Source organism: Salvelinus alpinus, chromosome 1 (assembly GCF_045679555.1).
Source record: "Salvelinus alpinus chromosome 1, SLU_Salpinus.1, whole genome shotgun sequence".
NCBI classification, from domain to species: domain Eukaryota; kingdom Metazoa; phylum Chordata; class Actinopteri; order Salmoniformes; family Salmonidae; genus Salvelinus; species Salvelinus alpinus.
In genome coordinates, this window is record NC_092086.1 from 97,922,779 (window position 1) to 97,937,632 (window position 14,854).

The 14,854-nt window shown below is 40.5% G+C and overlaps 1 protein-coding gene across 1 annotated transcript; it reads right to left on the reverse strand.

Moving 5' to 3' along the window:
• Positions 1 to 1,052: 1,052 nt before the first annotated feature.
• Positions 1,053 to 13,253, reverse strand: LOC139535903 (neuropeptide FF receptor 1-like). The gene is made up of 3 exons (XM_071335846.1): positions 12,893 to 13,253; positions 3,678 to 3,777; positions 1,053 to 3,483 (listed from the first exon to the last, which is right to left on the reverse strand). The coding sequence occupies exons 1-3, from the start codon at positions 13,182 to 13,184 to the stop codon at positions 2,652 to 2,654; spliced, it is 1,224 nt and encodes a 407-aa protein (XP_071191947.1). The 5' UTR covers positions 13,185 to 13,253; the 3' UTR covers positions 1,053 to 2,651.
• Between the last annotated feature and the right edge of the window lie 1,601 nt (positions 13,254 to 14,854).

Consider the following 14,854-nt stretch of genomic DNA (forward strand, 5'->3'; position numbering starts at 1 on the left):
CCCCAGATAAACTGTATGCCTGATCACAATTCTATCTTGGACTACATGGCATCAAAGACATCAAAACTATGAAATAACACATATGGAATCATGTTGTAACCAAAAAAGTGTTAAACAAATCAAAATATATTTTAGTTTTTAGATTCTTCAAAGTAGCCAGCCTTGATGACAGCTTTGCACACTCTTTGCATTCTCTCAACTAGCTTCACCTGGAATGCTTTTCCAACAGTCTTGAAGGAGTTCCCACATATGCTGAGTACTTGTTGGCTGTTTTTCCTTCATTCTGCGGTCCAACTCATCCCAAACCATCTAATGTGGCAGCAGGTAGCCTAGTGGTTAGAGCGTTGGACTTGTAACCGAAAGGTTGCAAGATTGAATCCCCGAGCTGGCAAGGTAAAAATCTGTTGTTCTGCCCCTGAACAAGGCAGTTAACCCACTGTTCCTAGGCCGTCACTGAAAATAAGAATTTGTTCTTAACTGACTTGCCTAGTTAAATAAAGGTAAAAAAATGTATATAAATAAAAATTGGGTTGAGGTCGGGTGATTGTGCAGACCAGGTCATCTGATGCATCACTCTCCTTCTTGGACAAATAGTCCTTACACAGCCTAGAACTGTGTTGAAAACAAATGATAGTCCCAATAAGCGCAAATCAGATGGGATGGTGTATTTCTGCAGAATGCTGTAGTAGCCATGCTGGTTAAGTGTGCCTTGAATTCTAAATAAATCACAGACAGTGTAACCAGCAAAGCACCATTACACCTCCTCCTCCATGCTTCATGGTGGGATTTACACCAGTCTAATATCCATTGCTTGTGTTTCTTGACCCAAGCAAGTCTCTTATTATTATTGGTGTCCTTTTAGTAGTGGTTTCTTTGTAGCAATTTGACCATGAAGGCCTGATTCACACAGTCTTCTCTGAACAGTTGATGTTGAGATGTGTCTGTTACTTGAACTGTGTGAAGCATTTATTTGGGCTGAAATTTCTGAGGCTGGTAAATGTAATGAACATATCCTCTCCAGCAGAGGTAACTCTGGGTCTTCCTTTCCTGTGTCGTTCCTCATGAGAGCCAGTTTCATCATAGCGCTTGACGTTTTTTGCGACTGCACATCTAGAAACCTTCAAAGTTCTTGACATTTTCCGGATTGAATGACCTTCATGTCTTAAAGTAATGATTAACTGTCGTTTCTCTTTGCTTATTTGAGCTGTTCTTGCCATAATATGGAGTTGGTATTTTACCAAATAGGGCTATCTTCTGTATACCAACCCTAACTTGTCACAACACAACTGATTGGCTCAAACACATTAAGAAATAAAGAATTTCTACAAATGAACTTTAACAAGTCACACCTGTTAATTTAAATGCATTCCAGGTGACTAACTCATGAAGCTGGTTGAGAGAATGCCAAGAATGTGCAAAGCTGTCATCAAGTCAAGGGTGGCTACTTTGAAGTACATATATTCCATATGTTTTATTTAATAGTTTTGATGTCTTCGCTATTATTCTACAATGTAGAAACATGTCTATAAACATATTTTCACTTTGTCATTATGTGGGATTGTTTGTAAAACAATATATTTAATCAATTTTGAATTCAGGCTGTAACACAAAATGTGGAATACGTAAAGGGGTATGAATACTTTCTGAAGGCACTGTACATAATAACTGTCTCTTTAGTGCAGGGACCGTTCATTTCCTTAAATTTGTACTCTACATTTTGCAACATTCCATTACATCGTCTAGGCCTCCCTTTTTTCCCTCTGTCACGTCCATGTGGTTGTTTCGGAGGGTCGCTAGCAATAGTGGACATACAGTATTAGCGTATTAAAAGTTGTGCAACAATTTGGGACACGTAGCCTTTTTAAATCATTATGGGAAGCAGACCATACATAGCAGTTTAAACCTGGAGCCTGGCGCACGGTTCATGGCGACTGGACCGTTGTCATCACAGTCCGTGGATTTATTGGACTACTGTTCAACTTCTATTGTACACCTTTCTCACCTTCCAATATTTAATGGGTTGATCTATTGAATATGGCAACTTTCAGGATAAATCAAACCACTGTAATTTTGATTCACCAATATATTTTGTGTGTGAAGGCTCTCCAACCCTGTTTATGTATGGTTTATAAATACTTTCCTAAGCCTAAATAATCTATAAAATCAGAGTATTTTAAAATCTATCCCTATTCTGAACCCATTCTCATGATACATATTATAGTGAGTTTGTCGAGAAAATTTGATTTAAAGGGACACCGTATTCAAAGGGATGGCTTTAGATAAATGTACTTTCACCCTATTGAGTGAAATCTGTTGGCCAACAATGGGAGTATTTTCAGTGGTTGAATTACATATATTCAGTGTGCGCAAGGGAACCACACCTACACCATGAGTGGGTAACGTTGGTTATCATTTTGCAAGCAGAACAGCATGGTTAATAGTTAATAGAAGCTTAATTTCCAAAAGTTCCCAGCAGTCAAAATGATTTGTTTTTGAGACAGGGGTGTGTCAACAAAGCTATGTTGTATTCATTAGGTATCTCATAGCTAATTTGTAAAGATGCATTATGATGCATTACAAGCTCAATTATTGCAATAACCATGGCCATTTGCACAACAATTAATCTATAATCGTCCCAGCCCTAATTAGAATCACTCCACCCAGGCTCCAATCACCCTGTTGAGTCCAGCATTCCTGTTAATGTCATCCAGGAGGATTCCATTGGTTCCATATGGGACAATCTTAGGAGTGCCCTTAGAGCAGTGGCCTTTCCTCCCACCAGAGGACTCAGGGTTCTCGTTAAATACTCTGTTAGGGGGAGGGAAGTTGAAGCGTGTATTAACCACCCCCGTTGTTGTTTTTTGTGAACAGGACCAGCAGGCCACTGCAGCCTGGAACCCCCTGCGGAAGTTCTCATTGAAGAAGCCATAGATGATGGGGTTAATCCCGCTGTTAAAGAAGGCCAGCCAGTGGGCCACAGGGAACAGGTAGCTGCTGAGGAAGTCAATCTGCTGCGTGTCCAGATCCCTGTAGTCAGTCAGCAGCATTAACGTCCACAGAGGCAGCCATGACACCATGAAGAGCACCGCCACCATGATTAGCATGTTGATCACTTTAACCCTGCGCTGGGAATGGGCCCTCCGCACCTCTGCCAGCCTCACCTGCCTCAGGTTGACTGAGAGCTTGGCAACGATGCAGCCATACATGATGCTGATGACACCCAGGGGGGCCAGGTACACGTGCACGAAGATGACCATGGTGTAGACACGACGCATCTCGGGCCGGGGCCATTTCTCGAAGCAGACGAAGACAGGGTATGTCTGGTTGTCCTGGACCAGGTAGGTGTCCTCCAGGTGAATGATGGTCAGTGTAGCGGCCGAGGGGCAGATTACAGCAAACGCCAGCACCCAGATGAAGAGGATGGTGACGAGAGCAGCCACAGGCCTCATTCGATGTCTAAAGGGGTACACAATACCTGTGAACCTGAGAGAAGGGGGAGGAAGGGAGGGAAGAAAACAGACAGAGGGAGAGAGAGAGAGCAAGAGAGAGAGAGGAAGGGGGTAGGGAGGAAGAGAGACCGAATGCCACAGAGAGAAATGTTTGGCTTGACAATTACAACAATGGAGTTGACAAGAGCACAAACAGTTCTGTGACAGGATAGTGTGGTGGTGGATTACCTGTCAACAGCTATGGCCACCAGAGTGAAGACTGATGCTGACACTGACATCCCCTGGACCAGGTTGCTCATGGTGCATGTAATCTGGCCAAACGGCCATCCTGGAAAGAAAGACTGCATTACACACAAGCGGTAGCCCGGTTGCTACACCAAATATTTTAATCTTAACGACTCTTAATGTGTTTCGATTGACAACGGATTTTAATACTGTACATGTGTGGATATAAATTGCGTTAAGGGAGCAAACGGCGTGAAAGGGAGGGAAAATGCATACATTTAATAGATACAGTTGAAGTCGGAAGTTTACATACACCTAAGCAAATGCATTTAAACTCAGTTTTCACAATTCCTGACATTTAATCCTAGTAATAATTCCCTGTCTAAGGTCAGTTAGGATCACCACTTTATTTTAAGAATGTGAAATGTCAGAATAATAGTAGAGAGAATGATTTATTTCAGCTTTTATTTCATTCATCACATTCCCAGTTGGTCAGAAGTTTACATATACTCAATTAGTATTTGGTAGCATTGCCTTTAAATTGTATAAATTGGGTCAAACGTTTCAGGTAGCCTTCCACAAGCTTCCCACAATAAGTTGGGTGAATTTTGGCCCATTCCTCCTGACAGAGCTGGTGTAACTGAGTCAGGTTTGTAGGCCTCCTTGATCGCACACACTTTTTCAGTTCTACCCACAAATGTTCTATAGGATGGAGGTCAGGGCTTTGTGACGGCCACTCCAATACCTTGACTTTGTTGTCCTTAAGCCATTTTGCCACAACTTTGGAAGTATGCTTGGGGTCATTGTCCATTTGGAAGACCCATTTGCGACCAAGCTTCAACTTCTTGACTGATGTCTTGAGATGTTGCTTCAATATATCCACATAATTTTTCTACCTCATGATGCCATCTATTTTGTTAAGTGCACCAGTCCCTCCTGCAGCAAAATACCTCACAACATGATGCTGCCACCCCCGTTGTAACGGCTTTCTTCCTGGGATGAAGGAGAGGACCAAAACGCAGCGCGGCTAGTGTTCAACATGTTTAATAAAGAATAAGAACTACAAGCTACAAAACAATAAATGAGAAAACCGAAAACAGTCCTATCTGGTGCAGAACACAAAGACAGGAAACAATCACCCACAAACCAACAGTGCAAACAGGCTACCTTAATATGGTTCCCAATCAGAGACAATGACAAACACCTGCCTCTGATTGAGAACCATATTAGGCCAAACAACAAACCCAACATAGAGACACAAAACATAGAATGCCCACCCAGCTCACGTCCTGACCAACTAAACAAAGACTAAACAAAGGAAATAAGGTCAGGAACGTGACACCCGTGCTTCATGGTTGGGATGGTGTTCTTCGGCTTGCAAGCCTCCCCCTTTTCCTCCAAACATAACAATGGTCATTATGGCCAAAAAGTTATATTTTTGTTTCATCAGACCAGAGGACATTTCTCCAAAAAGTACGATCTTTTTCCCCATGTGTAGTTGCAAACCGTAGTCTGGCTTTTTATGCCAGTTTTGGAGCAGTGGCTTCTTCCTTTCTGAGCGGCCTTTCAGGTTAGGTCGATATAGGACTCGTTTTACTGTGGATGTAGATACTTTTGTACCTGTTTCCTCCAGCATCTTCACAAGGTCCTTTACTGTTGTTCTGAGATTGAGTTGCACTTTTCGCACCAAAGTACGTTCATCTCTAGGAGACAGAACGTGTCTCCTACCTGAGTGGTATGACGGCTGTGTGGTCCCATGGTGTTTATACTTGCGTACTATTTGTACAGATGAACGTGGTACCTTCAGGCGTTTGGAAATTGCTCCCAAGGATGAACCAGACTACAATTTTCTTTCTGAGGTCTTGGCTGATTTCTTTTGATTTTACCATGATGTCAAGCAAAGAGGCACTGAGTTTGACGGTAGGCCTTGAAATACATCCACAGGTACACCTCCAATTGACTCAAATGATGTCAAATGATGTCAATTAGCCTATCAGAAGCTGTTTATTGCAATTGTCTCAATTCAACCCAGGGTTCAACTAAAAATATGCAAAACATAGTTCATTAATTGGTGTGATTGGTCAAAAGACCAATTACTGGAAAATATCAGAATTGGGCTGCCTGTGTAAACACAGCCTTATAGGCCTAGGGTTTCAAGCTTTGGTTGATTTAAAATGTAATCTTCAAATTCATCATTAATATTTGATTTTAATTAATTTATTAGAATCTCTATTAGCCAACGCCAATGGCAACAGCTAGTCTTACTGGGGTCCGACACATAACGCAAAGACATACTTTGATTTTTGGTTGATATGGAGACGTGAATCCAACATTTAATATTTTAATATATCAACTATTCAAATTTGTAGACAAACTAGATTTTATATTGTGTTTGGTTAGTATGAACGCAATTTGAATGAGATCCTCTGCTTGGATAGATCCATTGGTGCCACTGATTTAGTCTGGCTTTAATTCAAGTTTTTCTACAAATTAATAGTAAACTATATGTTGGATTTTCCTCTATCTCAACTAAATTAAATTTGAAATGAACTTGAAATAAAGTCTGATTTAATTTAGTCCTATTCTTTAACTTTGATTATTGGTTGAGACGTATTAATTTGTAGACATTTACATTTTACATTTAAGTCATTTAGCAGACGCTCTTATCCAGAGCGACTTACAAATTGGAAAGTTCATACATATTCATCCTGGTCCCCCCGTGGGGAATGAACCCACAACCCTGGCGTTGCAAGCGCCATGCTCTACCAACTGAGCCACACAGGACCAGTAGACAAACTGCAATTAAAGCCAGACTAAGTCAGTGGCACAAAAGATACATCTCCTTCAAATGTTGATATTGGTTGCATTGACAATCACACACATTTCATTTACACTTTTGCAATACAGTAAATACCCTATCAACTTGTTACAAGTTAACAAATGATATGCTGGATTCATGTCTCCAACTAAACCAAAAATCTAAGTTAAAGACTAGGATTAAGCCAGTGGCTCAGATGAAACTATCCAAGCATTAGATAGACTATCCTTTAAATGTTGATATTGGACTAATTTGTAAACCAAACACAATGGAATAATACTTTTGTAATACAGTAGCCTAAAGTTAAGGCTATGTTACAAACGAATGTAACAGTATTTATTCAACCTTAAAATGAGTAACACATCCATGGCCACATTTTGAGGTTAGCCTACTGTAAATGTCTTCTTATGTAGGCCTAATCGCAGAAAGAGTGCATTTTCAAGATAACATCCAAAAATCCTGAAAAGCATTTTAAGCCTAAATTCATGGGTAGAACCTTCGTAGGCGCATCATTAAATCTCTGAGCTGTTTCCCAAAACCAGACCCGGTGCAAGGACAGACACTGGGAGACGAGAAGCAAGGACAGGGAGTGAACATTTAATGAATAACGGACATGAAACGAAACGCGGACATCGTCTGGACAAGGGAAACATAATGACAATAATGCTGACACGGGGATGAAACTGAGGAATAGACTGATATAGGGGAGGCAATCAAAACGTGATGGAGTACAGGTGAGTCCAATGAAGTGCTGATGCGTGTAACGATTGTGACAGGTGTGCGTAATGATGGGCAGCCTGGCACCCTCGAGGACCAGATAGGGGGAGTGGGAGCAGGCGTGACTCCCGGTGCCAGAACTAATCAGTTGGACAGCATTCGATTTCCATAGGCTGGCACGTTTTTTCACAGGGCCTCCTATGTGTGGCAGAATTGCATGCATTTTATAAATGGGTACAGTGGCGACCCGTCATTCACGGCAGGTGGGGCAGAGCATGTTATTTTGGCAATAATTTGTGTCACATATCAGTTTGCGAACAATGTAAAAACTAATTTATTGAGCGAATAAAGCCAAATACAAACATGATCTCTTTCTTGCTTTCTTGACTAAGGCAGCTCCAAAATACAGATGTTTCAGCCTAGCTCAGTGCTTTCTGTGGTGGAGAGGCAGCCAGTGGAAAATACAGATGTTTCAGCCTAGCTCAGTGCTTTCTGTGGTGGAGAGGCAGCCAGTGGAAAATACAGAGCGTAGGCATTGGTAATCTTCTCTAGTGTCACCGCAGAATCTACAGGGAGAGCTAGGCAGTTCAAGCCCCCTTGGGTGCTGCCATAGATTTACATTAGAAGTGACCATCCAAGAAGGCTCAAGGTCATTGACTATAGATAAAATGACATCAAATCACGTTATATCTACATAGCTTTGATTGGACTGATCATGTCAACATCATACTTTCAAAATCTTAGCTAGCTTGCTAGCTATGTTAAGACCTCGACATGTTGCTAAATTTATCTGAACTAACATCTCTCTGAATTTCTGTCTGTGTCCATTTTGAAAGTGCTGAACGAATAGGCCTACCTCATCGCAACTCGTTTGCTTGCACTTGCTTATACTTCAAGCTAAGTGTTAATGATATAAGAATAAATATTATGAATTTACTAAACAAAAAGTCGAAACTTATTTTAGCATTCATTATTATTGAAGGAGAATGTGGTTCTTATCGACTTACACAAATCCACAAAGAGTGAGTAGAAACCACATTTGTTTCAGCAAGTCAGCCATATCAGCTATGTTTTTTTTTTAAGGCAGTAAATGAGGCTGATTTTGTTTTTAACTAGGCAAGTCAGTTAAGAACAAATTCTTATTTTCAATGACAGCCTGGAACAGTGGGTTAACGGCCTTGCTCAGGGGTAGAACAACAGATTTGTACCTTGTCAGCTCTTGGAATCGATCTTGCAACCTTTCGGTTACTAGTCCAACGCTCTAACCACTAGCCTACCAGTCACCCCGAATGAACTGTTTAGCTGCCAGACAAGGCTGCGCTGTGTAGGTGTAGCGGTGGTGCTGAAAGGAAAGTTCTGCTGTTGGAACAGCTTTATGTAGGCCCTAACAGTATGGGCACAGTTTGTCACCGTTATAGTGCAAATAATGTATTGTTTAGTGTTGTGTTGTGTAGTGGCTTTGCTGGCATGCACCTTAAAAATGGGGAGTTTGCCCCAGCAAGATTTACATGCTAAAATCGCCACTGAATGGGTGTAGTAGTAAAGACCATGAGTTTCAAGTTTGGAGAAGCTTACAATTTATTCTTCAATTTCTACTGATCTGTGTGCCAGTTATGAATATGTATAAATGCACATTTTCTTGGAACAGTTTCATTTGAATAATAATGTTTTTGATTCTCAAAATCATTGTTTGTTAACTTTTAGATTTTTACTATTTTATTTCAGATGTTTATTTCAGATGTTTATTATTATTATTGACAATATATATATATATATTTTTTAATGTAACCTTTATTTAACTAGGCAAGTCAGTTAAGAAAAAAATATTATTTACAATGACAGACTAGGAACAGAGGGTGAACTGCCTTGTTCTGGGGCAGAACAACAGATTTTTACCTTGTCAGCTCGGGGATTCGATCCACCAACCTTTCAGTTACTGACCCAACGCTCTAACCACTAGGCTACCTGCCGCCCCAAAAGGAAGTGCCTTTTAGGGCACTTCCTTTCGGGAAGCGCCCCATAAGAATCTGAAGTAAAATGGTAAAAATCTCAAAGTTAAAATTCAACTATGGCCAGAGCACTAGCTTCTGCCATATAGACACATTGATACACTGTGACCCATTGGCGGCTAAAGAAATGAGAACATAGCACTCAGAGATGCAACAGAAAACCTATAACTTCCATCGTCAACTAAGTAAAATACATAGGTCTAAAGTTGATAACTACAAACAGTAGAAAATATCCTGATAAAAATTCTGGTTCTTTCAATCACATTCATCTCTCTTCTCTGCATGTCTGCCTACCTTTTTATCTGTCTTGACCTGAGCTATTGCTAGTGAAGTTCAACATTGTATCAAATTATCACAGGGTCTGTCCGGAAGCTGTCTCTAAGAAACGTGCAACATTGAATCAACTAGCCTATTCCGGGCCCTCAAAGTTTCCTGCACCAGTGAGCTCGGGACAAAAAGCAGTTTTTTTATGACGTTTCCACTGGATATATGGGATCATCAGATCATGATATCTTGCTCTTTCACACTGAGGCTTAGTGATCAACAAGGACGGGAGTGTTGAAAGATTTTTCAAATACTGAGGAACTACATGTATCATTCGCAATGGCTGATAGAAAAACAGACTTTGTTGCCTCGTGTGAGGCGAAGAAAACATGAGTGGTGAGTTAAGACAATCAGAAATAAGACATTGCCAAATGGGCACCTTCCTACATATGCATGCATGAAACAATCCACAGCATTTAAAAATAACAAGAAGATAATGATCCTCTGTGGGTAAGTCATGCTCCATGGTGAAATATTTTGAATGATTTTATTTAGACAGGAGTAATTATATAATTTTGTTGAAACATCAATTTACTTTTGGGCATTCCAGCATTCTAACAGTGCACTGTACACCTGCACAGTGCAGGAAAATAACCTCTCCCTCAACGTCAACAAAACGAAGGAGCTGACTTCAGGAAACAGCAGAGGGAGCACACCCCTATCCACATTGACAGGACTGCAGTGGAGAAGGTAAAAAGCTTCAAGTTCCTCGGCGTACACAGCACTGACAATCTGAAATGGTCCACCCACACAGACAGTGTGGTGAAGAAGGCGCAACAGCACTTCTTCAACCTCAGGAGGTTGAAGAAATTCAGCTTAGCCCCTAAGACCCTCACAAAATTTTACAGATGCACAATTGAGAGCACCCTGTCGGGCTGTATCACCACCTGGTATGCTAAATGCACCGCCCACAACCGCAGGGCTATCCAGAGGAGTGTGCGGTCTGCCCAATGCATTACCGGGGGCACACTGTCCTCCAGGAAATCTACAGCACCCGATGTCACAGGAAGGCCAAAAAGATCATCAAGGACATCAACCACCCGAGCCATGGCCTGTTCACCCGCTACCATCCAGAAGGTGAGGTCAGTACAGGTGCATCAAAGCGGGGACCGAGAGACTGAAAAACAGCTTCTATCTCAAGGCCATCAGACATCACTAGTAGGCTACCATCCGGTTACTCAACCATGCACCTTAGAGGCTACTGCCGTACAGTATATACATAGACATGGAATCACTTTAATAATGGAACACTAGTAATAATACTAGTAATAATAATGTTTACATACTGTTTTACTCATTTCAAATGTTACTGTATTCTATTCTACTGTATTTTAGTCAATGCCACTCTGACATTGCTCATCCTAATATTTAAATATTTTTTAATTCCATTCTTTTACTTTTAGATTTTTGTGTATCGTTGTGAATTTTTAGATACTACTGCACTTATGAAGCTAGGAACACAAGCATTTCGCTACACCTGCAATAACATCTGCTAAATATGTGTATGTGACGAATAACATTTTATTTAGATTTTAACTTTCCTTTCCAATTCGCAAGAGGCTGAAACCAGAGATCTGTCATGACGAGATGCTCATGTCTCCACCTTAACAATGGGAGTCTTTGTCTCAAAGGCTGGAAGGCAGACAACAAGCTTAGGTCTGCATATTATTCCCATAGAAACGCACTGGGTTTATACTGGACAGATTTTGGCGAGTGTGCCCTCTCTCTTTGCCGCTTCCTCTCTGCTGACACTATATCGTCGGACAAAGCATCCGCGCGAGCTGAACAGCGCCCCTCTATATGTAGCCCATGCATCTGATGCTGTCTGGACAGAAATAGTATGACATTTCTGGACTCATTTGGTCCAGACAGCATCAGATACATGGTCTACACATACTGAGACGGAGGGTTGCTGTTTCGCTCACTCGGAAACTTTAACTGAGATTGATGCATCTTTCTGTCGGAGCGAATCTCGGTCAAATAAATTATCAATATTTCAATATTATATAGCTACTTGTAGGCTACTGTCTGTAATTTGTCTCAATATATTTCATGATGTGTAGCCTAAGGTGCCCAATGATGTGCCAAATATTTTAGTGCATTATTATAGGGTAAGTGTTAGAATAAGCCACCTCAATATTTGCAGTCATAGGTAATAATATCTTTCTAGGAGCTGATCCGTCGTCACGATTGTGGAATAATTTGAACGTTAATGTAAGATTTGAATGGAAAACGCTGATCCGAGAGGAACGTTGCCTTTCTTTTGATCCCATCAGTATCAACACATGCTTCAACAACGCACTCAGCAAATTTTTCTCTGGGTGCTGTTTTGGGAAACACCTGTTACATCTTCGGCCATTGTAGGAAACATGTATCAATAAAACACTTATTGTCTTCACCTTTTTGCCCTTTGTGCTGTTTTCTGTGCCCAACAATGTTTGTACCATGTTTGTGCTGCTGCCATTTTGTGTGGCTACCGTGCTGTGTCATGTGTTGCTGCCATGCTATGTTGTTGTCTTAGGTCTCTCTTTATGTAGTGTTGTGGTGTCTCTCTTGTCATGATGTGTGTTTTGTCCTACATTTGTATTTTTAATCACAGCCCAGTCCCTGTAGGAGGCCTTTTGCCTCTTGATAGGCAGTCATTGTAAATAAGAATTTGTTCATAACTGACTTGCCTAGTTAAAGAAAGGTTAAATAAAAAATAAATAAAAGTAAGCCTAAACACTATGGGAAACCAGGCCCAGGTCATTTGGTTGTGATTTTAGATGAAGCACAGTAATAACAAACATGAAGTAGATGTATGAATACAACATTTCTGACATTCTATTCCCATTTAAACTTTATTGTGCTTGTAAATTGTTGAAAGTGCAGTGATAACACATTTAGATGACAACTAAATCAAAAATCTGACATTGTTTTAACTTTTTCCTTGTTGTGCTTTTTATAGATGGATGAAAGCGTAGTGAATTCAACAAACGTTTGGAATTCAAGAAACTTATGGCTGTCTTTTTGTGTAGGTAAATAAAGGTTGAAATCTCATTGAACAACTTAACCAAATATTACCCACATTTCCCCGTTGAAATGATGTGGTGTGCCCAGTAGGTATGCAATAATTCATTCATATCAACAGCAAGTTGATTGAAATTCAGCCTTTTCACTCCAGACCTTCTCACACTTGGCTGACTGAACTGGAGACAGCCTCGAGCTGTAAAAGCCAGACTGAAACCTTTGATCCCTTCATACAAAGTTAACACTCTCGCCTCCAGAACCATATGATTCCCCTTGCGGCGGGGATCCCACATCGATTTCTGCATGTGCCCTACGCATTTCTGCTCCCTCCACTTTCTCACCTGATATTAGGCTGTCAATCAAAGTCGTTGGAACGCAGAACACTCCAATGAGCAGGTCACTGATGGCCAAGTTAAGGATGAAGAGGTTGGTGACGGAGCGCATGTTGCGGTTCCGGAGGACCACCAGGGAGACCAGCACGTTCCCCCCGACGCAGAGCAGGAGAACCGCCATATAGCACAGGATATAGATGACAGACATGCCGGATGAGTGCAGGTAATAAGGTATGTAGGTGCGGTTGGATCTGTCCATGGTGCTGTTCACAGCAGTTTCATTCAGTGACGCAATCTCCATTTTCACAAGTCACCTTCCAAATGGAATCACATCAGAAAAGTGTGTTATAGCCTACATATTGCCAGAGAAACCTAGCAGATACAAATATATATTTTTTAAGAAACGTAAGGAATATAAAAGAAAAACGATAAAGCCATACACACCAACATTCTCTGAAAAAAGCTTTAGTCATCATACAAATAATCAAGGAAAGGTTGGCATTTGGACGAATCCACTCCATCGTGATTTATTGTTCTTATTTTTTACCATAACTTTATCAAATGACACGTATGTTCTTACTGAAACAAGTACATGAAACTGACGAAGAAAGAAAATACAGTAAATGCTCAGAGAGAACAAATGGTGAGGTAAATTCATAAGATTGAGAAGGCAAAGTTGCCATTTCATAGAAATTTGCAGGATGACTATTGAGATTTTCAAAGAGAGACTTACCTTTGGAAGAGCTACACTATAGTTCCCTTGTCTGGTCTTGTCTGTGCAGGTGCGCTCTACTGCGTCTCGTAATGCTTCTAGTCCACTTCTGGAAACGCATCAGCGTCACTCATACTCTATAACGATTAGGGATACTGTACCACATGGATAGTGCGACCAATGCATGTAGCCTATATTTGATTTATAGTAAGCCTACAGAACAATTTAAACAAAATTCGATGGTCAGTCTTTAGTTCCTTGAAAAGGCTTATATTTGTAGGACTATTTTTCCCACCACTATAAGACCTGTTCATTCTTTATCCTGATTGATGACAAATAAGTAAGTAAATTGGGCACTTCCAGATCTGTCTCTAAACATGTCAATTATGGTCCAAGTGTAAGTTTCTGTATGATGATATAACCTACTGACAAGTTACAAGGAGAGTCCCAAGAGACATTGAAATCAAAGTAACCTAGTAGTTAAAAGATGTGACTGTACAGTAGAGTGGACATCTAAGAGGTGTATATTCACACATTCACAACACAAATACAACAGTTGGCTCTACAAAAAGATGAATGCTTTAGATGAGTGGATCTCTGTTACGGTAAATAGGCTACAGTACACTAAGAATATGAAAAGTACCTCTCTTTATTAAATCAGTTCTTTGGGGCTCCGGTAGACTGCTAGATCTCATGGCTCAGTCATCCCCAAGGCCATATAGCTGCGGTAAATATAACCCTGATGACATTGACCTTGTATTTTTCACAACAACTTGCATATTTGCACTTCTCATTGTCTGTTAGCCTACTTGCACTTACAGTATTCCTTATGTATATTAAAAACAAAAAACTATGTTTTAAGTGAAAGTAGGTATTGGTATGAAGCTGAAAAAGAAAGGAAATTCACATGAGTACCACAATGCCTACTTCACCCATGTTCTACCAAGGTTTTCCAGCACACAGCTTTGACCTACTACAGTAGCTATGTTGGTCTATTGTACTTCAAACAATGTGCAGGTTACTTAGGATTCAAACCTTCTCAAACAGCCTAATTCATAATATTAGAGGAGGTTCTCCCACAATAATGTGATTTGTATCGCCTACAGGATAAGTATTGGATTCGTCACACACCACAATAATCCCATTCTACTACCTTTTCAAGCTTTCTTAAATTATATGAAAACAAGCTTTGCTTTTATACTTACTAGACCATCATGCTTGATTTAGCGAGCTGTTTTGTATGGTAGTAATGTGGTGCC

Excerpts from the sequence above, each read along its gene's own strand:
- LOC139535903 (XM_071335846.1), bottom strand. The coding sequence starts at position 13,184 with ATGGAGATTGCGTCACTGAATGAAACTGCTGTGAACAGCACCATGGAC. Across the intron at positions 3,778-12,892 it reads GATTGACAGCCTAATATCAG|GATGGCCGTTTGGCCAGATT; the intron begins GTGAGAAAGTGG and ends CTTTCTTTCCAG. Across the intron at positions 3,484-3,677 it reads GTGGCCATAGCTGTTGACAG|GTTCACAGGTATTGTGTACC; the intron begins GTAATCCACCAC and ends CCCTTCTCTCAG.